Source organism: Chanos chanos, chromosome 11, assembly GCF_902362185.1.
Source record: "Chanos chanos chromosome 11, fChaCha1.1, whole genome shotgun sequence".
NCBI classification, from domain to species: domain Eukaryota; kingdom Metazoa; phylum Chordata; class Actinopteri; order Gonorynchiformes; family Chanidae; genus Chanos; species Chanos chanos.
The window spans coordinates 15,255,116-15,278,527 of record NC_044505.1 but is presented as its reverse complement, the minus strand read 5'-3'; the positions used below and the strand labels follow the sequence as shown (position 1 = coordinate 15,278,527).

The following is a 23,412-nucleotide window of genomic DNA, read 5'->3' as shown; positions in this document are numbered from 1 at the left end:
AACAAGTGCCTGGTAAAAAAAAAACAAAAAAAAACCCCCAAAAACAAAAAAAAAGTCAAAAGCTTCCTGTTGCCTTAGCATCGCTTAAGCAACCTCCAAACCCCTCCCATAACTCCAAAAGAAAAAAAAAAAAAAAACCCCTTTACAATCTCAACTCAGTGCATTTTGGGTCTAAATCAAACACAAACCAAGGCCTGTGTGTGTGAGTGTGCGAGTGTGTGTGCGCGCCACAAACTCTGATAAAACAAGAAAAAAAAGTGTTTCTTTTCTGCTTATTTTATTTTCTCTTCTCATATAAATTACTCTTTAAAACACGGTAAAGATGGGTTAGAGTGCAGTTGGTTGGTTTACTATGGGATTTAACTCTGCTCTTCCAGAACCCACAATTCTCTAGCACACAGCCTCCAGAAACACTGCAGTTTTGCGTTTGTGTGTGTGTGTGTGTGTGGCGTTTATTTTATTTTGTTTTTCGGTTAGAGAGTAGTCATCAGCAAGATTAAAAAAGTAAAATGGCCATTTTATTCTTTTTTCTTTTTTTTTTTTATCCTCTTCCCTCCTCATCTTCCTCCTCTCAAAAGTAAATGTCAACATCACTCAGTCCTGGGTGTGATTGAAAAAAAAAAAGAAGGGTGGAGAGCGAGAGTCGCGGACGCAACCGCTTGTTCGTCGACAACGGCGACGGTTTCAGGTGTTCTAAAATCGGTGGCGCGCTGTTGCGCACGTTCCCTGTCCTGCCTGTTCCTCACCGCCCCCCCCCTCCCCCCCAACCACCCACCCCGGCCCCTCCCCCTCCTCCTCCTCCCACACCGATAGGTACCGCCCCCCTCCCCTCTTCCTGTTCACATGTCATTGGCCAGCTCCTCCGTTTCCGTAGAGACGTCTCCGTTGACTGCGATCTTCATGTTTTCCTCGTAGCCCGGGGGCATGAAAGCCAAGGTGTAAGGGTAGATTTTGTGGCATTCCGCTCGGTAAGATTCCGCAGTCTCCTTGGCGTCGCCAAGGCTACCGTCTCGCAGACTGTTCAGGACCTCCGTGCAGATCTGCATCAAGAGAGAACAACAACAACGCACAGAGAGCAAAACAAACACTTAATTATTATAAAACTCTAAAAATTTGCGATAAGCATTCAACTCTGTTAAGATGTCAACTCCAGGACTAGCTGATCTTTCCTCAGCTATCGGCACAAGCGATGTCTGCTTCAGTCTCAAACCTCTGAGGTCTACAGTTATAAGAGCAGAGAAGAGCAGAGGGGTTTTACACGTGCCGGTAGTGCGCCTCCTCTACATTTTATGTATCTATTTTTTTTTAACCAATGTGTGAGGTGGTACTTAAGATTTAAGGCTAGGAAACAGAGAAGACAGTTTAACTGACATCTCTCTGTATTTCAGAGATGCCTCCTAGGCTCCGTGCATCCTTTTCAGACTGAGGCAAACATCCCATTAAAAAGTCAGTCAACGATACGTGTTTGTTTAAACTGGTCTGAAGAACAAACACGCATTTCGAACTACTTTAAAAGATATTTACAACTGACAAACTACGGCAAGTAATCCTTGTTTCTGTACTGACCTCAATTCATCACCAAAATTGACCTGGGGCAACAATTTAGTACTTTTACCTATTGTAAGAATGCCGTTGAGAGACAGAGAGGGAGGGTGGTAGAGAAACAACATCTGTATGTGTGTGTGTGTCTCTCTCTCTCTCTCTCTCTGTATATATATATATATATATATATATATATATATATATATGAGTGTGTGTATGTGTATGTGTATGCGTGTGTGTGTGTGTGTACCTGAATGCTCCGGTTGTTAAGAGACTCATCCAGCGCAGTAGCCAGCTCCACTGCCTTTTTCTCTGTAGAGGGGTCTAAGTAGACCATCATTTTGGCAGCTGAAAAACAACAAAATGAAAGAAGTAAAACAAAAAAAAATTGGAAGAAGGTTAGAGGGATAGGAAAAATGTGACCAAAAAAAAAAAAATTTACTGTTAGGTTTTTGAAAAAGAGGGTATGTGCGTGCACACTAGAAAATGTGTGTGAGGGGCTTCTGTTTATACCTGACACTCAGTGAACTGTGGAATCAGAATGTGTGTGTGTGTGTGTGTGTGTGTGTGCACGTGTGTATCAACCTGCTACTCGATGAGGGATGGAGTCGGAGTGCTTGCTGAGGAACGTCTGGTTGTAGTTGTTCGCGCTGCTATCGCCAAACAATCGGGAGATTTCTCGTTTCAGGACCGTGCGCACTGCTTCCGGAAGGTCTTTGCTTTCTGTCACTGTCGCCCAATCAGAAGAAAGACAGTGAGTGTGACACACCGTCAGTCACGACCCGGTTGGTCAAGCACATGGAATCGCACCCTGCTTTTGAGCTGCTAAGTAGCATAGCGGTATGCAAATGATATGCAAATGATATGCAAATAATCCAACGGGAAGGGAGGATTATGCAAATGACAAAGACAGAGATTGGCCAGGCAGCTATCAGGAGAGGAGGGGCTGCTAGAGGATCTTACCTCCTTTGAAGAAACGCACAAGACATTGGTGTAGCCAGGGATTGTGTGGGTCTATGGCGTATGCTCTCTTCACTGATTGTAACATTAACAAGTATTTCTCTGAAAGAGAAAACAAAGAGACCAGTTCACCTCATGTCGTACAGCTTTTTGTCAAAAGAATGAAAAATAACCACCAGCATTTGTCAGGTGGTATTGAGAAAATGTAACTTCAACTTCATTTTGAAGTTCAGGTATCACTTTAAGACTTCTATGGCTACTTCAGGCCAAAAATTAAGGGTTTATTGGTTTCAAAGTGAGGTGAATTTGGGGAGGTCCTGGTTTTGTACCTTTCCTAAAGTAGATTTCAAAGGCCAGGAGGTGTGTGTCTATCTCATTCTTCACAAGGTTTTTTAAGGGTGTTAAGAACTTAACAGCTTCGTCTAACGGGTTTTCCACCTGGAAGCGAGAGAAGAAGAATGAGAAAAAGAAAGAGTGGAAACAGGGTGAGAGAGAGGGTGATTTTAGTCCGTAGACAGAATAATCAAATCATTACAGTTACAGGGAAGAGTTACTAAGTCTGGATACCATCTACGAACCTGAACAGACACACACACACACACACACACACACAGACAGACACACACAGACATACAGACAGACAGACAGACACACACACAGACAGACAGACACAGACAGACAGACACACACAGACACACATACAGACAGACACACACACAGGCACACACACAGACACACACACAGACAGACACACACACAGGCACACACACAGACACACACACAGACACACACACAGACACACACACACACAGGCACACACACACACAGGCACACACACAGGCACACACACAGACACACACACAGGCACACACACAGGCACACACACAGGCACACACACAGGCACACACACAGACACACACACAGTCGCACACACACACACACACACACACCCCCCTACCTTAGCCAGTTTCTCAGGGATAAGCTCCTCCTTAGGTCCTCCCATCTCTTCATCGTCGTCTTCTTTCTTCTTCTTCTGATTCTTCAGCTGCTTCTCTTTCTCCGCGTTCTTCTTCTCCTCCTCCAGCTGGGCCTTCTTCTGCGCCCGCCGCTGCTTGTTCCGCAACTTCTTCAGCTCTTTGTCCGTCAGGTTCCCTGCCCACGACACGCGTACAAGGTTGGTTGTCCACCCACACACACACAACCAGATTCTTAAGCAAGTCCTTAAAAATTCTAAGTGTGCATGCACGCATCTATCTGCATTTTCTTTACACACACACACGCACGCGCACACACACTCATATACACACAAGCGTGCACACACACACGCGTACGCACGCATGCACACACTCATACACTCACACACGCACACTCACACACACGCACACTCACACACACGCACACTCACACACGCACACACACTCACACACACGCACACACACACACGCACACGCACACACACACTCACACACACACACACACACACACACACACACACACACACACACACACACACTCACACACACACACACACTCACTCACACACACACTCACACACACACACTCACACTCACACACACACTCACTCACACACACACTCACACACACACTCACACACACACTCACACACACACACACACACACACACTCACACACACACTCACACACACACTCACACACACACTCACACACACACTCACACACACACAGGTAATAATGCTCGGGAGCGTCTTAAGTAATTTTAACCAGTGTCATTCTTTCGGTCTTTTTGAGCGCATTCATGCATACCGTTCCAGAACGGTAGTTTTCAGAACCTTTACCGACTCTTTCTGCGCGTGTGCGCGTGTTTACCGGTGTCGGCCTGCAGCTCCTTGTTGTCGTCGGCGAGCGGGTTGTCGTGGAGACTGAGGTAGATGAGGATGGCGGTGCGCGCGGCCTTGTAGTAGAAGGGGTGCATGCGCAGCACGTCCTCCAGCTTCAGCAGGTCCACGTACGAACGCAGCGTCATCTTCCTCATGCAGTAGGTATGGAAGTCAAACTGGTCGTCCGTTATCTCCACAAAGTGCTGGAGAGAGAGAGCGAGCAAGAGTGAGAGAGAGGGAGAGAGAAATGTTCACAAACTCCGACAGAGGGAAGCATACAGATGCGAAAGTCTCCGTCTTTCGTGTAATGCCCCTATTCTTACCCACTACGTCAGTTATTACATGTTAGTTACACAGTAATAATAAGAGTTCAAAAGTTTGCTCTGAAGTGGGAATATTTCGATTTGTGTTGTACGACGGTAAGGCGTTCGTTTTTTTTTTTTCCTCGGGATAGGGATAGGGAACGCACCCTCTCGATCTCGTGGCATTTCTTCAACGCCTCTCCGTACTTCTTCATGGATTTGTAGGCCAAGGCGCATTCCGTCTGGAACCACATGCACTGCATTTCATTCAGGTTCTCCACCGCCGACGCCCCCTCCTGGCAGAGACAGAGAGAGACAGACACAGAGAGGGAGAGAGAGAGAGAGAGAGAGAGAGAGAGAGAGAGAGAGAGAAAGAGAGAGAGATGTAACTGTATTTTCTGTTGCCTCTTCTTGCATAATATTATAATACAGAGCGACACACACACACACACCGCCTCCCTGTGCGTGTGACTGACGACTCTAGTTTGGCTCAGAGAGGGAGACGTACCCGCGTGAATTTGGAGCACATCTCCTCAGCCTCTTTGACGAGTCCGGCTTTCAGCAGGTACTTGGCACATTTGGAGTTGATGAAGCGGTCGGCCGTATCCAGGGCCTGGGCCTCGTCCATCCAGCGTGCCGCCTCCCGAATGTTCCCCGCGTGCTGCCGGGATACAGGGAATCGGATGTCAGCTAATTGGAACCTCCGGAATCGGAACGTCCAGAATCGGAAGTTCCGGAATAGGAACAGAGCTTTCGACGTCTATGGTCATTTCCTTGAAATCTTTGTGCTTAGAAACTCACAACTTACGATAAAGCAGGCGACAGCCATAACGGCTGACGGAAAAGACCGGAAGCCTTGAAATACGCCTCAGAACGTTTGCCGTCTTGGCCAAACTCTCAAGTTTTACCTTCAGTTTGGTTAGGGATAATGTTTGTCACCGAATGTGCCTTTGCTTCAATGCGATAAATTCAAAGATTGTGCTACCCTTTTTAATCCTGGTTTAGATGAGGGATTCATGATAAGTGTGGGTGTGTTTACGTGTGTGTGTGTTATATATTCTGATAAGAGAGAGAGAGAGAGGAAGTCGTGCCTTGTAAATCTTGGCTTTGACGAGGAAGAGCTCGATGAGCGTTGGGGTACTCTCGATGGCGGCGTTTATGTACTCCAGCGCCAGGCTCTGCTGGCCTATCTGGTCGTAATGCTGCGCCAGGAAGTACTGGACCCACAGTAACGTAGTGGGCGGCTCCTCCTTACCATCATCTGTGAGTGACAGGCACGCCAACCAATGAGACGTCAGCACACCGTCACGCCGCCCAAAAAGGGGCATGGTCATTTACAATGACACCAGATGTACAATGTGTTTTACAGAGAATCAACCTAAGGCCTATCTTAACTGTAGATAAGGGAACGAGATTTTAAGGGGCATCGTTAAAATACATCACTTGGTTTGGAAAACAGAAAAAAAAAAAAAAAAACCTTGTCACGATACATGCTAAAGTAAGACTCACCGTTTGGACTGAACATTCTGCAGCTGTTTAATGAGGTCTCATAACCCACAACCAATTCTTCAATTATTGCCACCTGCACAGAATCACAGGGGGAAAAAAAAAACCAAACAAACAAAATGTCAGACTGAGCACATGCCAACTCGAGGACGTTCGCGTGTGCGACAGAAGGTGAGATCAGAAATATGATTCAGCTTGCGTGCGAAAATGAAGGACTATTCCCGTAATTTCACACAGAGGCGAAATATGTTGGACGAGGTTGGAAAGCTCACGATGATCTTGTACTGTGATGTGTGTGTGTGCGTGTGTGTGTATGTGATGTGTGTGTGTGTGTGTGTGTGAATCTCACCTTCTCTTTGTCTTGATAGAGTGATTTTAGTGTGGTGAAAACAGGAGGGCAGCCCTTGCTGAAGTTCATTCGCAAATATTTATCCAAACACTCCCGAAACTTCGCCCCTGAACCGCACAAAACACGACACACGTGCGTTATTCTGACTCCCTCACGGGAAACTACACACTGCTCTGCATTTTATTTCTAAATGTAAAAAAAAAAACAACAAAAAACCCCCAAAAACAACATAGATTACCAGACAGGAAGTTCAGTGGAAGTCGTCTAGGCACCAGGCCCTTGGGGTATTTTATCCAAGCCTCCTCGTAGATTTTCAGTTTCTCCTCTGTACTGCCTGAAAACAGGAGAGACAAACAAGTTATACACACACACACACATAAACAAATGACTGAATAAAAAAATGAATGTGTTTATTATTAGCAATCATATGTGTAAAACATGTTCATCTCTGACAGAGAGAGAGAGAGACTGAGACTGTGTGTACCTGGTTTAAGGGCTTTCTCAAGGCCGTGGTAATAAGACCAGTTCTCTGGATTTCTCTCCTGTAGTCGTCTGTACACCTCTGCCGCCTCCTCCAGTCGCTCCAGTTTCAATAATAACTCTCCTAAAAAAAAAACAACACGACGCTACATCAGTGTGTGTGTGTGTGTGTGTGTGTGTGTGAGAGACATATGGGCAGAGATTTCACACCACCCAACCACTGAGGCATCAGTGCAATTTTACAAATCGGACAAATTCACCTCCCCTGTGTTCATGTTACGTGGTGAAACCGCGAGGCAGTTAAGGGGCAATAAGAAGGGGTGTCGTTTTTACTGCGCGTACCTCTGGTCTCCTCCACGGCCAGCTTGTCACAGATCTGTTTCTCGTAGGTGGTGAGGTGCTCCAGTGCCTCCTTATACAAACCCGCCTCCCTCAGAACCTGGTTCTGGTAAAGCAGCAGTTCACTGTACTCATAGTCCACCTTGTCTGGAGATGTCTGAGAGAGAGACAGAGAAAGAGAGCCAGAGACAGAGAAAGAGAGAGACAGAGCCAGAGAGCCAGAGAGAGAGAGCCAGAGAGAGAGAGCCAGAGAGAGAGAGCCAGAGACAGAGAGACAGAGAGAGAGAGAGACAGAGAGAGAGAGAGAGAGAGACACAGAGAGAGAGAGAGACAGAGATAGATTTTTGCTGCGCACTTTTAGCTCCTTGACCTTATGCCAAAATCCTGGCTCGACACTCGAGGTCAAACAGGTCTCCCCCTGGAGACCTGTTTTCATCCAGGCGAACGCTAACGGCTTTTGACGGTAACATGCCAAGCATTGAAAAGCAACGTCTCAGGGTCCCCCCGCCCCCCTCCCCCCGCTAGCTCAGTCAGCGACGTAACAACAGACGACGGCCCTCTATTCCCAATTGTTTCTGTTGCCATGTTTTTGGACTGATGATCATCAGCGTTTTGCAATGAAGACATGACGAGAGGGAGCTCTCATAGGATGTTACAAAATGTTTAATGCGAGTCTGATTAAACATGACGCAATACGTTTAACAGCTGAATTTGAAACTCCCAAGGCACAAAGGCCAAATCATTCTGCTGCATTTTCAAAGTGGAGGCTGTAAACAAAGCCCGACTGAGACAAACTCCTCTGCGCAGGGACTCGTTGGTCCTCAGTAACTGTCGTGCAAAACAAAAAACGATTTTGTAACCAGCGTTACAAAACCACGCACGTCCTGCAGGCCCTGTTTGATTCACCCAGATGTCTTGCTTAATGGGAAATAATATTCACATGGACTAGCGCTGAGAGTTAAACGAATAAAACTGTCAAACCGATCAAATTTAGCCCTGCGTGCGTTCGCGAGCTGTGCTAACCTGTTGTTTCCTGTCGGGCAGGAAACGCGAGACGGGACAAAGACAGGAAGTGAGAGTCTTATCGGGGCCAGCGGCAAAGCGTGTGCCATTGTGCTGCTGCCCGGCAGCCTGCCATGGCAACCGCCCTGTTAAGCCAGGTCTTTGGCCAACTCTGTCTCGACACAAATATTAATGTGCCTTCTGAACCCCTCTTTGCCTCAAACGCTCTGCTACAGACAGTGTTAAGCTAAGTCTTGTATCTGTGGTGAGTCTTTTCATCTGTCACGCTTGTTACCGGTTCCGTGTTGCAATCTGTAACAACACTGCTCTCCTTACAGCTTAAGCTTTCGTCCTGTGTATGTCACGTGTAACAGTACACTTAATGTAACATAACGTGTTACTTTTGAAGCTATTTTACACATCCAATTCCCAAATGTGACAGGTCTGATTATCTACAAATCTCCACTCAAGTCTCCTCCTCAAGTCCTAACATAAAGCCTGACACACACAAAGCCATCTTTTCACGCTTTCACACTCTTCGCGCTCTGTATTGTCCTCAAGAGTCAGAGGAACCCTGAAGGACAAGGCCGTTCCCGTGACGATATCCCCAACAGCGCCACCGCCTGTGTGTTCGGGGTCCGCCGCCGGTGGCGTTTTACTGGACCGCCAAAAAAAACGGATGTCAAGAGCCGGGCGGACGCCGGAGACACGACACGCCGCGCGTCACCCGTCGTCACGACACGCCGCGCGTCACCCGTCGTCGACCCGTCAAAGACATCGCTTGTCACGCCGCGTGACCTGGGGTTTTGGTTCGGCGTGCTTACCTGTTGCGTTTTCCTGAACTCCTCGATGATCTTGGCGGCCATCTCGTAGTCCTCCAGCAGGTGGTAAGCGATGGCGTAGCCGATCCACGAGGCTCGCTGGGCCGGACGCAGCTGGAGCAGCTGGTACCTGGTCTCCTGGCAACGCGGAGAGAGACAAAGACACACACGGTTAGCCGAGGGATGTTTTAAACTAAAAAAAGCTGAGAGGGCCCCTAAAATCCCTCCTTTCGCTCGGCGAGGAGCGAAACTAGGGCAGCTCGTCGAGGACGCGGGCCCGGCGACACAGGAGAAGCGAATGCTAACGTACGTCAGCTTCCCCGAATGGAAATGATCAATAAAATTCCTTTTACGAGAAGCTTCGGTTTCTCTCTGATTTTATCCAGCGCTGGTGCAGATTTCTACGTGCAAATCCCTCACTAGTTACTTTAAATAAGCGTTTATAACGCGCCAGGTATAGATTAAAGACGGAATTTAAACAGGACTTTGGGGGGGGGGACAAAAAAAAACAAAAAAAAACACGGGGCGTTAAGTTTTTCCCCCAAAGAGCAAATTTCCGTGCCAGTTGGACCATACAGATTTGCTCGTGCTGAAACAAAGTCAGTTTAAATGGTGGGAGGCCTGTGGGTGACTGAGGATGAGGTGAGTGTGTCTTCAGTCTGGTCAGTGCAACTATCGCGCTAAGACCACCTTTACGCACCACAGCCAGCGAGAGAGAGAGAGGGGGAGAGAGAGAGAGAGAGAGAGAAAGGCGACGGCCTGAGAGGCTGGAGGTAATTAACGCTGAGTCATACCTTGGAGGCTGGGCCCAAACTCTGGTGCGCGCGCGCGCACACACACAAATCAAACACACCTGCTGCTCCAAAAAAATTAGCTGAGGGGCGAACCTTTTCGTTAGGGGACGAAACTACTTTTGAGCCAGGACGTCTCTTTCTCAGTGACCTTTCCCGGTGCCTTCTATAGCCACCTGTACTCCTCTGAGATACTATTACACACATTAAAAAAAAAAAAAAAAAAAAATCAATCTACAGACCTTCACAAAGACAATAACTGACTTGTCTCCTAAGAGCTTTCACCTGCTACTCACGCACGGACAAAACATCTCTCTCTCTCTCTCTCTCTGTGCATTAGCGCAGGCCAACAAATCTTCGACATAAAAACCTTTCGCGCAAAAGCGCGCGCGCACGCAGTTCCAAAACTTGGAACTTGGAACAGGAAAACGGCCTTTCGTGCATGTGACGAGAAAAAAAAAAAAAAAACGCGCACACACGCGCACAGACTTACCCGGTATCCCTCCAGATCTCTCATCTGGATCTGTAAGAGGGAGAGGTCGCGGAGGATCTGGAGGTTGTCTTTGTCCCATTTCAAAGCGTTTCTGTAACACTTGATCGCCTCGTCGTACTTCTTATCCGAACGCTGCAATAGACCGTACACATGCCAGCCTGGGAGGGGTGAAGAGGAGGGGGGGGGGCATGTTAAGGAAGAGAATGAAAAAGAGGGGTGGGAGGATTGGGGAGAAAAAAAGGGACCGAAACCTAAACTGATGGTGCCGTTTACCAAACCTGACACTGCATCCGTTTCACACTGGTGCACTATGGGACGTCGGGCTTGTGTCTTGTACAGCTTGATACGGGCCGCAATATTTTGAGACCTTACGGGAAATCTTCCTCTGTGTGTGTGTGTGTGTGTCACATCAATGTTCCTTTGACAAAAACTACAGAGTGAAAGAGCACAAAAAAAAAAAAAAGAAAAGGAAAAAAAAGACAAGAGGAAGAGAACAAAGCTCTTTGCTGGACTATAAATAAAGGCACTGAAGAGCAGATGCAGTTTGGCCTACAAAAAACACCACCCTGCTCTCTCTCTGTGTGTGTGTGTGTGTGTGTGTGTGTGTGTGTGCGCGCTTTATCAGCGGTGTGGTTTATTGACTGGCAGTGCCATCAGACATCACGTTAAAGCTGCGACCACGGAAACCTTGGCAGAGATCCACCTCCAACACTTTGGGAGCTTTCAGCTCACAGACCGGTCGGGCACTTTCTTTTTACTCACACACACACACACACCCCTAAACACAATAAAGTGTATGCACAAAAGCATCCATCCACAGGGCAGGACAATATTACCATCTTGTCCCTGGGTAAGTCAGCAACCCTCTCTTTCGAGGGTCTTTGGTTTGTTTGTGTGTGTGTGTGTGTGTGTGTGTGTATCCATCCTCTGAGAGTGTGTAAGGATACAGACATGACTCTTGAGGTCGTTGCGGAGGCCGCGTCGGACCAGTTCGTACGCCTCCTCTTTCTTCCCCAAACAGTTCAGCGTCAGCCCCTTCATCGCCAGCGTCTCTGCAACACACACACACACACACACACGCACACGCACACGCACACACACACACACACGCACACACACACACACACAAACACCATGTCACTAACCACCTTCTATACATTTCAGCATTCCCACGACAACGTGACGGCGGCGTCTGTGCAGCCCACGCTGTCTGCAGCGGGTCAATGGTAAGCATATGTGGAGACGACCGTCCCGACTGGGTCATATATATGGAGATTACATACAGATGTGACAGACATTCGACTACGTTTACCGACCGTCGCTCGGCGATTGCCGCGGGTCTTACCTCCATGCTCGGCAAACTTGGGGTTGGACAGGATCTGTTTGCAGAACTTGAGTCCGTTTCTGTACTGCTTGTGTTCGTAACATCTCTGCGAACGGAGAGAGAGAGAAGGAGAGGGAGAGGAGACGAGAATTGTCCGTCAACATCGAAACTCAGCAAAACGAACCCTCTCTCAAAACGGAGCCTAGCTCCTCAACAAACTGGGAAACAAATAAAAAAAAAAATCAGACAGACAAACAAGTGCGTCCCCCGCGTTTTTAAACGTTCGAGGTGCTCCAGAGATAATGTTTAGCGGTGTCTCTGTGTGTGTGTGCGCGTGTGTTCTACAAACACTGTAAATTACAGTCATTTTGCCTGAGTAGTTACATTTGGCACAGAGCTGGTCTCCGGATTAAAGCTAAAGGCAGAGGGAGACAGCAGATGGCTCAATCTCGAGAGGAACAGCGACCGACATGACATGCCTAATCGCTGCTCTCACTCTTTTGGTGATGAGCACCGTATTCGCTGACCTGAGATCAGCTTTTCAGATTCCTTTCATGACGCCCTTTCGCGTTAAACTGATCTGAGAACGGGGCGATTGTCCACACCGTCCCGCGGGCGATGTAAACCCACTGCGGCCAGTGGAAGCACCAGGGAGAACCTCGCTCTCAAGGGGAAAGTCCAAACATACTCAGATCCATGACTGACAGAGAGCTTGTTGACACTCTCAACAACTGATGATTTATTTCCGATACGTAAGACAAATGGTAGGAGAAATCTCATCAGTAAAGATGGAGACAGAGAGAGAGAGAGAGAGAGAGAGAGAGATAAAAAAAAAAAAGAAAAGAAACAGAAATCGTATGGGCTTTAGTCAGTTAAAAGATTCTACAGGAAGCACAACAGGAAAATATGTTTCTTCACGAAGCCAGGTGATGGAGAATATTTATGTGAAACCTTACGAGCATTAAAAAAGGGAAAGTTCTATAAAATACCGTACTCTTCACTTAGACCTTCCCCCTCCTCTCATCTTCGATCAGGGAGGATATTTTGGCTGTACTTTTTGGCTCCAAATGGGTTTTAGTCCCTGGCAGAGCAGGGTTCAATTATGAAACTCAATATTTAAAAGTGGTCAACTGAATATTATCTAAAGCCAAAAAAAAGAAAAAAGAAACAAAGAAAAAAAAGAAAAATTAGTTGCTCAGAAATGAAAGCATGGAGGAATGATTAAAAAAAAACAGGTCTGGAACAAAGCGAAAGTAAAAGAATCAATTTGTATCTTTAATTATGAAGTGAAAGAGTCAGAAAAGTGTAGGCTACAAGGACATTGCAAGCGAGCTTTGAGATGGCATTCTTCCAGAGTCCTCATTTATCTGACTTGACTCCTAGAGGGTTTGTGTTTACTGAAATCCCTAGTAACAAAGTTATCTACCTTGATCAAAAAACGCACACCTACTTTAACTTCAAACAAAGTAACAATGGAACCCTGAAGGTCAGGACTGGCCAAAACACGCATGCCAGGGTCTGCGGCTTTTAAAACACGAACACACACACACACACACACACACACACACACAAAAGATGTGGTCACTTTCTGATGCACAGTTGTTTTTCTCCCCAAGTTCATGTGACGTCAGCATTGAATCAGCTCAAGACCTTAACGCTAATATCTGCAACACACTGTGTAAATACACCAAACAGGAAAGGAGTTCCATCACACGCATGCATGAAAGCAATCTGGTTTTTGAAGATTTGTTGTAGGATATACAAATGTGGGTATGGGGGAACTAATGGATGACATCCTCTCACTCTTTCAATGGGCGAGAACACCCTCAGGGGTGACAGTTGAAACTACAAAAGCAGACAAGAGATTAGTGGGGTTGTTTAGAATGACTGTGAGCTCTCACAAACGAAGGCAAACAGGGCTTTAATGACTTCCATCTTCTGCTATACCCAGAGCAACACGACTATTACACAACTTCTGAAGATTGTGGGTGCTTTTAGTCTCTAAACCATTCGAAATCAATAGAGTGGTTACGTTTATGTTGGATTGTGTGAACTTTTCATTTTTGTGGTGATTGACAGAGACGCAGCAGATCTGACCCTTAGAAACAGCTGATAACAGGACCATGTTATATCTCCCTTTACAAGGATGAAGAATGGATTCATTTAAATGTGTGTGTGTGCGTGAGTGTGTGTGAGGTTCTGTCACCTCTGAAAATGGTCTTATTTGTGGGTGACAATTACGTTTACAGAACTTTAATGCTCCATTTCTAATAACGAACAAAGTTAGTCAGTGCACTGGACATAAACAGGCGAATAGATGATACCCAGTTACTAAAACTTTCAGTTAAAGTACTAACCATTAACAGTGCAAAACTATTCTCAATCAAATAAGTTTAGGGTTAACTATATAAACTGTCCGCCAGTAATTCACGAGCTGCATAAAGTAATTTTACAATCTGAATTCTTTGGTCCATGCTCCACAGTAGTAGTAGGCCCAACGAGCTGTCAAGATTCAACTTGCGGCTAGCCTAGCAAACTATGAGAATTTTCCCCACACTTGGTCGAATGACCTCGCATTTTAATGCTTACAACATACTGAACAACATCCTTAAAGTACTCGCAGAACGCCTTTAAGTAAGTAAAACTCCAATTAATATTCCCAACACGCCAGTATTATGGGCCGGTTGCACTGCTTGTCGGCTTTTAAAAAGCAGGCCACACATGCCAAAAAAACGTTAAGATTACTTCGCATGCAAGCAAAAGTGTCAGAGTGGTGCCGTTTTTGAAGTTGCGTTGCGTTTTTAGTACTTCGCTGAGTAGAGCCACACTGCTAATGATGCCTAGACAAATCAGTAATTCATTAACTGAGTAAATAGCCGATGACCAACTATTTAACTAGCATGCTAGTGCGCATACCTTAGCTTACACCTCTGCTAACTGCTATCAAAATGTTACCCATAGCTGATTGGTAATAGCTTAGCATACGAGCAAACTGAATTACCCTAGGATCATGTTCTCCTACCGAGGTAACAGACGTCATTAGTAAAACTCTGATATAAACACTGTGTGAACTAAACCCGTGGAGCCTTGCTATGTCGTAAAGCACGCAACATGACAAAAAACATAGCTGCATGCTTATGACATAACATTAGATGGACAGGAGGAGAAGTTGTCAGTGCAAATGTCGGATTTTCGCAGCGCTAGCATGCTAGTGTGCCAACTTGCGCCACTGTGTTAGCTAGAAGAACTAGAACTACAAACCAGCGCAGCTTAGGCCACTGGAAGAGAACCACTTCGTGTGCGGTCGGTATAAATATGAAGGGTCATAATAATGACCGATATCAAATCTGTTACAGCTCAGAATAAGCTCAGCTAGTGAACTGGACGCCAATTAAGTGCAACATACACTGCTAGTTAGCAAGGATAGCTAGGATACAAACAATGCACGACTGTCCCCCGTCATGACATGCATAATCAGGATAGCATTTTTAGCCCAGCTAGTTAGTATCTGGGTAACACCACCTTGACAGCACAGGTTTCTAACACCAAACTCAAACCCTGTCTGGAGTTCTGCAGTTGCAGGGAAAGCGATGCCATTGCCTAACACTAGCTAACTGTAGCCAACTGATTCCAGGCCGTGGTGGCAAATCAAGGCGATGCAGGAGAGAGTACATGGTGCCGGTGGGTAAATCTGGTCTAAAGAGGCATGCCAGCGGGTGCAAACTCACCAAAATCCTTTTGAAAAGAGCGTTCTCTTTCGGCGGTAGGGTGACTGTCGGCATCGTTCTTGGTAGCTAACTAATGTATCCTCGAACTCAGCACATGAGAAATGCGTGTGTGTATATGTGAATGACTGACTGTTTCTCCCTCAATTTCTCTCCCCCTTGTTCTCTGATTCCTCGCCCTCGCTCGATTGCTCCCCTTTTTCGGGCTCCCTCCACCCTCACGTGGTGACAGAAAAGCCCCCTTTAGCCCAAAATGGCCGACTTGCTTCTCCTCCGGGTCAAGTTGCGTTGTGTGCGTCTGCTGCTGCGTACCGCTTGCCCTGCTTTGAAAACGCCCAGGTTTAAACTGGGCCTCTTTGCGACCGACCTAGGATCGGATTGAGTTCAATCCGTCTGAGGATACTTATTCCCAGTGCCGTGTGTCAAGACCGACCTCAGAACAGAAGGAGGTAACGGCATTTCGTTTGACATTTTGGACACGCTTCCGGACGATTTACAGAGATTCTATGGAAAATACGTGTAACTGAAGTACGTCCAGCAAATTGAAACGAAATACCGTTTCCATGCCTTTTTATGTTACATTAAGCATATGCGCTGCCTATCGGATACATATTTGTAATGGTATGATTTTGACACCGATTAATTAATATCCATATTTCAATCTATATCACTGCATCAGTTTTAATCTATCAGCATGTATAATGTGAAATACACTGTGAATATGGTGTCGACTGCTATTATGTATACATTATGTGCAGTGTTAGTATCTCATGTTCCCTATGACAATCTTCTTGCATGTTCTCATACTCAAAATTCCTTCGCTGCACAAAATATTGAACACTTTCCAATATATATAAAATTTCTATCTACGAAGCTTACATGATTAATTATTTATTGTTAATTCAGCATCACCAGTCTTCATCCAAGTCTCCTGAAAAGCTTAAACAGCTCTGTGTAGTTATTTATTTTATCATTACCTGTCTTTACTCGTAGTCCTCTGAAAATTCCCATTAACGCTGCTGTCATTTCCGATAACGACCACTAGAGGGCTCCAGGTCAACATTTTTGTGGAATCTGCAGGGGTAGAGTGACAATTACCCGTTCACGGCCGGGAGATAGCGACTGTGTGATCCAAATCTAACAGCCCCCCGAACGAGAATCATAAACTACAAATTACAGTCCTAACCTGAGCATTAAAACCACGTTGCCTTTGACATAATGTCTGGATCCGAGATAAAAGGGATTTAATGACACACTTTTCATCAGACATTCTCTATGTTCGAATGTGTAGTGTATGTAAGTTCAGTACCTGTAAACAGAACGTGCAGTGTGCATCGAAAATATACATATATATATTTTTTCATGTCTGTTCGCAGGTACGTAGCCTTCTGTGTGTTTCTGCAGGTGAGATACGGGAGTTCAAGCGTGGCATGTGTGAAGCGCGCGTAGCCTGTGTAAAATGCGCGGTTATTATTGATGGCTTATGGGACACGGACAAGCTCCGCTCCTTGACGACGTTGCTTTATCTGCTAGCCCTCTCCCCTCCTCCTACAAAACCCTGTGGCTCTAGAGCATTAATCAGAATGCCCTCTCTCTCTCTCACACACACACACACACACACAGGCCTGTGATAATAGCTCATGGTAGGTACATGAATCAGAATTGTGGACAGATCTCTCTACTCTTTGCATCCAAACAATATAGACCTCATCTCTCATAGATGCTCTCTATAAAAGGGAAGTGCATTGTCAGCACGTGTGTGTGAGAGAGAGAGAGAGAGAGTAACTGTAATGTTTGTATCAGACGATGGAAGAGGGACACACAACCAACGTAGGCCACTACCACCCACAACAACAAAACACAGAAACCGCATAATCAGGACCACAACGCATTAACCTGCTATCACTGTAATTATTCTGATGGACTGTCATTTCTGAACTTCAGATTTGTCCTTCTGTATTTCCTGTCCCACGAGCAGCGTCTAAAAACAGAACGAGCAGCAGTGTTAGATTGAAACAACAGCCCTGGTTCCCCCTCTTGTAGCTGGATACCTGCAAAAAAGGCGGTTTCCTACGAAGCGTAAAGGGCAAAGCACAAGAACCAGTGACATGTCCCACGGGCCCTTGTGGAAGTTGGTACTCGCAAAATATGACATCACCTCTATTATCTCTGTCCACTGTTGCTGAGCAACAGAAACTCTCTCTGACTTCACCGAAACACAAACTGTATTTACGTATTTGAAAAATATGCGTGCGTAAAAGCGTGCGTGTAACCGAAGCCGCTTGGCTGCACAAGCTAATAATGCGTCTAAGATAAATCATGATGTGGTTAAAGTTTTGAAGTAAACAATGCAAAGTAAAAGTGTTCTCACCACTACAAGAGGGCACGTGGAGCTGCTGTTGTGATTCAGACCGACTAATGTTAATCGTAGGACATTGTGTGATATTGTGTTGCGGTTTCTCATCAGGGTTCCGTCTCTGGGAATCCACACGATCCACATTCACAATGCTAAAGCAGAATGGTAATGTGTGTGATGTTAACTGTTAATTTATTCTGCCTCTGGGTGAATACAGAGGCCGTGAATCTGTGTAGAGTTTATTAGAGTTTATTGGTCATTGAAAAGACTTGTTAAAATGGTTGGGAATAGCTTTTAGTCACTGACGTAAACAAATGAAGTGTGTCACGGTGTGTTAATATATATAAATGTTTTTTTTGTGAGGAAGAGTTATATATATAACTCTTCCTCACAAAATACATGCACCATAATAACATGGATTGTACCCCTTTCAAATACAAGATATTTTCTGATCAAACATCTGAATCTCATTTCTAAAGTGCATTTATTAAATACAGAGCAGGACTGTGAACTGTGGCCAGTTTCAGATGGTTAGCAGTTAATTCTGTGTCCTGACTGGTTTCATTAAATCACACTAATCTGGGATTTATTTAACTAATGGAGAAGCAGCCGCGAGAAAACGTAACCCCATTTACACAGAGGCGCCTAGGGGGTAAGAGCAGGGTATGTGTGTGTGTGTGTGTGTGTGTGTGTGTGTGCACCACAACCTCTGGTGCAACACCCTAAAAATGCACCCTCAACATTTCTCCCTCTCTCTCTCTCTCTCTCTCTCTCTCTCTCTCGTTCTCTGTGTCCCTCTCTCCTAAATATCTCTCTGCGAGGTTGTCTCATCCTTGAAGATGAATAATGGCATTGTCACAGCGATACTTCTCCATTCATCATCATCAGGTAGAGAGAGAGAGAGAGAGAGAGAGAGAGATGGAGAAAGGGATGGCAGAGGAGGGATGATGGCAGGACACATGAGGAAGACAGAGTGATTCATTGCAGGAAGAAATTAAACAGCATTCTTCAGCATATGTGTTCTTAATTATGATAATGGGACATCTCTCTTTCTCTCTCTCTCCTTTCCTTTTCTTTATGAATATTTTTCCTCTCAGTAACGAACCAGCAAGTAACACACATTTTTTTCATTCTCCTTTCATCTGCTCTCTCTCTCTCTCTCTTTTTTTTAAATTGTCTTTTCATCTCCTTTTTTTATTCTCTTCTTTATCATGCTTACACTCCTTTTTTTCCCATGTCCCTCATTTTCATTCTTATTCTTTCCTTTTTGTCTTTTTGGAAAGAAAAATAGGTGAAATGAAAAATGCACGAGCGTCTAAGCTTTTCATTTAATATGATCAGCGAGAAAAGTCTCTCTTTATTGTAATCTTTTCTGAAAAAACAAAACAAAACAAAAATAAAAACAAAACAACAACCAAAAAAAAAACAACCCCAAATTATTTTGTAATTCTCTTGTGTTAACATTTCCTTAATTCTGTACAAGATAAAAAGATGTAAGCACTGCTTTAAGTACAGAGTAAAATTCTCCAAACTAGAAAAAAAAAAACAAAAAAAAACAAAACAAAAAAACAAAACCCTTCAAAATAAAAATTAGAGGAGGTTTGAAAATACAAATTAGTAGTAAGACATTGTCTGAAGTGCAATGGTATATCTCGGATGAGTTTCAAAGTGGAAAAAAAAAAATAAAATAAAAATACTTCTCTATCTTAAACAAACAGTAATATCTTTACAGAGAGAAGAGCAAACGTTATCTGCTTGTATTTAAACCTGTAAAAACATATTTACAAATAGCCATTTTCTTTTATATATCTTTTTTTTTTGTGTCACACATACGTCAGCACCAGTACAGGAAGAAATAGGACTCAGACAAAAATGACAAGAAGTAAAAATCATGTCTTACATTTAACTTGGTCCCAGAACATTGAGATTTTTTTTTTTGGAGGAAGCTTGTATGGGCGTGGTCACGGGAGTGGCTGTGGGCGTGGTCTCAAACCACCCCTCCCACCACCCCCACCACCCTTCTCTTAAAAGGGCAACACTGTTTTTCTGACCACCTCTAACACTGAACAGAATACATGGAAGCATTCAATCTCCCTTTTCAAAATCATACACGGGGGGGGGGGGGGGGGGGGGGGGCACACACACACACACACATTTACATTCCCTGGAGCCTCAAAACAGACTGACAAACAGACACAAAGAAATAACCCTATCACAGGTCAACGCACACTCCCTCCAGAAAATGAGACACCGTCCACATCTTCTCAAAGTAAACAAACTCGAACAGAACAAACAAACAAACAAACAAACAAACAAACAATGGTGTGAGGGACGAGCTGGTCGTATCTAAAGTGAGGTGTCTGAATGACTGAAGGCGTTTTTGGTTTCGGTACAGTAACAGCTGAAAGAACAGACAACTGATACACACTGAGAATTAAACACAGTTTATACCTGCCACCCCCCCCATACCCCCACCTCCATAAAACCACGAACCTGGCCATAAACAAGAACCACAAATAAGAACATGAATGTGCAATAAGCAAGTTATAGTCTCCATAGCACAAACTCCCAGTACAAAGATTAATGACAAAAATACAGAGAGAACAAACAAAAACAGGGAACTTAATTGACTATCTCATAGCCACGGTATGTGGAGAAGGTGAAACTGCCAGAAATTGAGGGCCAGCTGAAGCCAGGGACTAAATTTGAATTAAATCCCACATTTGGGCTCTCGTCATAGGAGAGAGAGACGGAGAGAGCGAGGGGTCGTGGATGTTAAGATACTTTGGAAGCGCTCATATTGGTATAATTAGCGATTACTATTACACATTTCGTTTTGTTAAGTATATGTGTCATAACTGAGTAAAAAAAATCGAAAACATAATCACACGATAGGGTAGAAAGTGGTTTGACCAATCACAGCATGCAGTTTTGACCTTTGACCTTATTTCACAGTCTATTGAATAAGTGATCCATGTTTACAGTCTTATAAATAGCCATGAAATTTAAAAAAGGAAAAAAAAAAATCAGAAAAAAAAACCAGATGAAAAGAGCGAACTTAAATGACGGGAAATTTCTTTTCAGAAAGCAGAGAAACGTGACGACATAGGCTTCAGGCATCAAATTCACTGCAGGTTTTACACAAAGACAAAACACAATGCAGATACTCACTGACCAGTGAACTTCAAGCGGAGCTGAATTGTTAATGTTTGTTTGGTTTATTTATTTATTTTTTACCGTCTGAGCGAATAACAACAGTTTGTCTCTCTGATCGATGAAGTCACTTGTGGTAGCTCTTACATTCAGGGCCCATCTCAGACTGCATTTTGTGTGTATTTCCGTGCGGTTTGTGTAACTAAACTGTATGTTGACTGATTCCTGTGTACCTACCTAGCTGCCATTTTGACTTAAGAGGAAAGTACTCCTCTTTTCTTCCATCCAGTTTTGGGGAAGAGATGGGTTACTAGCTGCCAAGTCTTCCAGCGTACACACACACGCGCGCGCACGCACACACACACACAGACACACACACAGACACACACACACAAAGAGAGCTCCGCTCCTCTTCGCACATGGTTGCCTAGCGACAGCAGAACCTCCAGTGTGGATGCGCCGACAGCAAACAAAGAGGAGTGAGATGTGCTCTGTTGTGATGCTTGCAGTACAAACACACACACACACACACACACACACACACACACACACACACACACACACACACACACGCACACACACACACACACGCTAACACACAAAGCAGAGGACTAACACAAGTCTCGGGAGAGAGAGAGAGAGAAGAAGGACAAGAAAGAACGAAAAAAAAAAAAAGAGAGAGAAAAAAAGAGAGACAGAAGAATGCCAAGGCGGTCTGTTGCTGTGTTTGGCTTGGAGACAGTGTTACTGACCAGGTTAAGCTGAGAGAGACACACACACACACACACACACACACACACACACAGATGTCTGAAGGTAAAGCATGATGGCTGAGATTTATCCACTCACCACACGAAAAAAAAAAAAAAAAGAAGAAGAAGAGAAAAAAAAAAATCGTGTCAGTGTCCAACTGACAGACTCTGAAAAGGCTCGGGAAAATAAAAAAAAAACAAAAAAAACAACAACACATAAAAGCACAAATCAATTTAGAATAAAAGACACATCACGAAATGAGCAAGGGAAAAAAAAAAAGAAGAAGATGAGAGCGGGACTAAAAATAAGACAATGAAAATACACCAGAGAGAATAATTGGCTTCTCAGACAGGGAGTAGGAATCTGGCCCTGTGACATGGGGCAGGTTGAAATATCGTGACAGTGCACACACACAAAGCTACACCATGTAATATTCTTTCCAATTTGTTTAACATTAAACAAAAAAAAACGATAAAATGTAAAAACAAACAAATTGTCCGTTAATCTTTCCTCTGTTTCAATATAAAAAGTGAACTCTCAGGTCTATTACAAAGTCACGCCCATTTCAGTCGACACTCAGTTTATCCACGTTTGCTATTGGCCAGGGAAAAACTCCTCCATCCAACCGTCTGTTGAGTCTAGTTCTGTTCCGTCCGACATGCCAAACGAAACCCCGCCCCCGGCCCCTGTCTGGCTGCCGTAACCATAAGCCAGGTCCTGATTGGACGTCCGCTGGTAGCCTTGCGGCTGACCACCTGGCACGTAAGCCCCTCCCCCTCCCCCCGCGCCAGCCATGCCCTGCGCGGGGCCTTGTCCGAACGCAGCCATGTTGGCCACGCCTTGATTCATGCCAGGCATCACCATGCCTCGCGGCTGATTGGTCCTTGGCTGGCCTGCCATGTGTGACATCATAGACCCGGCCAATCCTGCCGGGTTCATGGCACGAGGGTCTACCATGTTCTGTCCGCCCATCCCCTGCGCGAAATGCTGTTTCGGCATCCTGGTGTTCTGCCCAGCCTGCATGCCGTACGCGGGGTTGCTGTTAAACGCCACCATGTCGTTTGTAGTCCTGCCAGCCATGGCCTGCATGTTTTGCTGCTGCTGCGGGGGCCAGCCCTGTCCTCCACTTCCCATCATGCTTTGCAGCCTCTGCGCTTGGGCCTTGGCCATCGTCTGGGCGGGGGCGTTGACCCCGCCCCCTTTCATCGTCTGCTGGGACAGGGCCGGGTTCATCAGCATGCCCTGCCCGTACCCGCCTCCCGTTGCCCCGGCAACCATGCCCGGCCCGGGGGGTCCCGCCTGTCTCTGTCCGAGCGTCATGCCGCTTTGGTTGGGGTGCTGCTGCTGCTGCTGCTGCTGCTGGAGTATCTGGCCCATGCCCGGGTTCATGCCCGGGTACATGCCCGTCTGAGAGCCCGCCTGGGCCCCGTAGGCGCCCATCTCGGCCTGTCCCATGCCCGCCGAGTTCTGGACCGGCGCCATCTGCAGGATGCCCTGGCTCTGCTGCTGCTGCTGCTGCTGCTGCTGCTGCAGGAGACGGGCGTTACGCATGCTTTGAAGAGCCTGGTTCCTCGCCGCAATTTCCTGCGGCGTCCCTGTAAAACACACAAACACACACACACACACATAAATACACACCTAAATACACACAGCGACA

The 23,412-nt window shown here is 45.5% G+C and overlaps 2 protein-coding genes across 2 annotated transcripts in view; both read right to left on the bottom strand.

Moving 5' to 3' along the window:
* Nucleotides 1-807: 807 nt before the first annotated feature.
* naa15b (N-alpha-acetyltransferase 15, NatA auxiliary subunit b) lies at nucleotides 808-15,736 on the bottom strand. The gene is made up of 20 exons (XM_030787944.1): nucleotides 15,497-15,736; nucleotides 11,790-11,874; nucleotides 11,392-11,496; nucleotides 10,445-10,602; nucleotides 9,164-9,298; nucleotides 7,341-7,494; nucleotides 7,003-7,122; nucleotides 6,757-6,852; nucleotides 6,519-6,625; nucleotides 6,173-6,245; nucleotides 5,755-5,924; nucleotides 5,172-5,324; nucleotides 4,831-4,959; nucleotides 4,351-4,564; nucleotides 3,461-3,654; nucleotides 2,832-2,940; nucleotides 2,506-2,604; nucleotides 2,128-2,271; nucleotides 1,793-1,890; nucleotides 808-1,040 (listed from the first exon to the last, which is right to left on the bottom strand). The coding sequence occupies exons 1-20, from the start codon at nucleotides 15,548-15,550 to the stop codon at nucleotides 840-842; spliced, it is 2,598 nt and encodes an 865-aa protein (XP_030643804.1). The 5' UTR covers nucleotides 15,551-15,736; the 3' UTR covers nucleotides 808-839.
* A 6,613-nt stretch (nucleotides 15,737-22,349) lies between these two features.
* Nucleotides 22,350-23,412, bottom strand: part of maml3 (mastermind-like transcriptional coactivator 3) — an 88,075-nt gene continuing 87,012 nt past the window's right edge. The window contains exon 6 of the mRNA XM_030788319.1: nucleotides 22,350-23,350. Coding sequence (XP_030644179.1) covers nucleotides 22,350-23,350 — 1,001 coding nt within the window. The remainder of the gene's footprint in view (nucleotides 23,351-23,412) is intronic.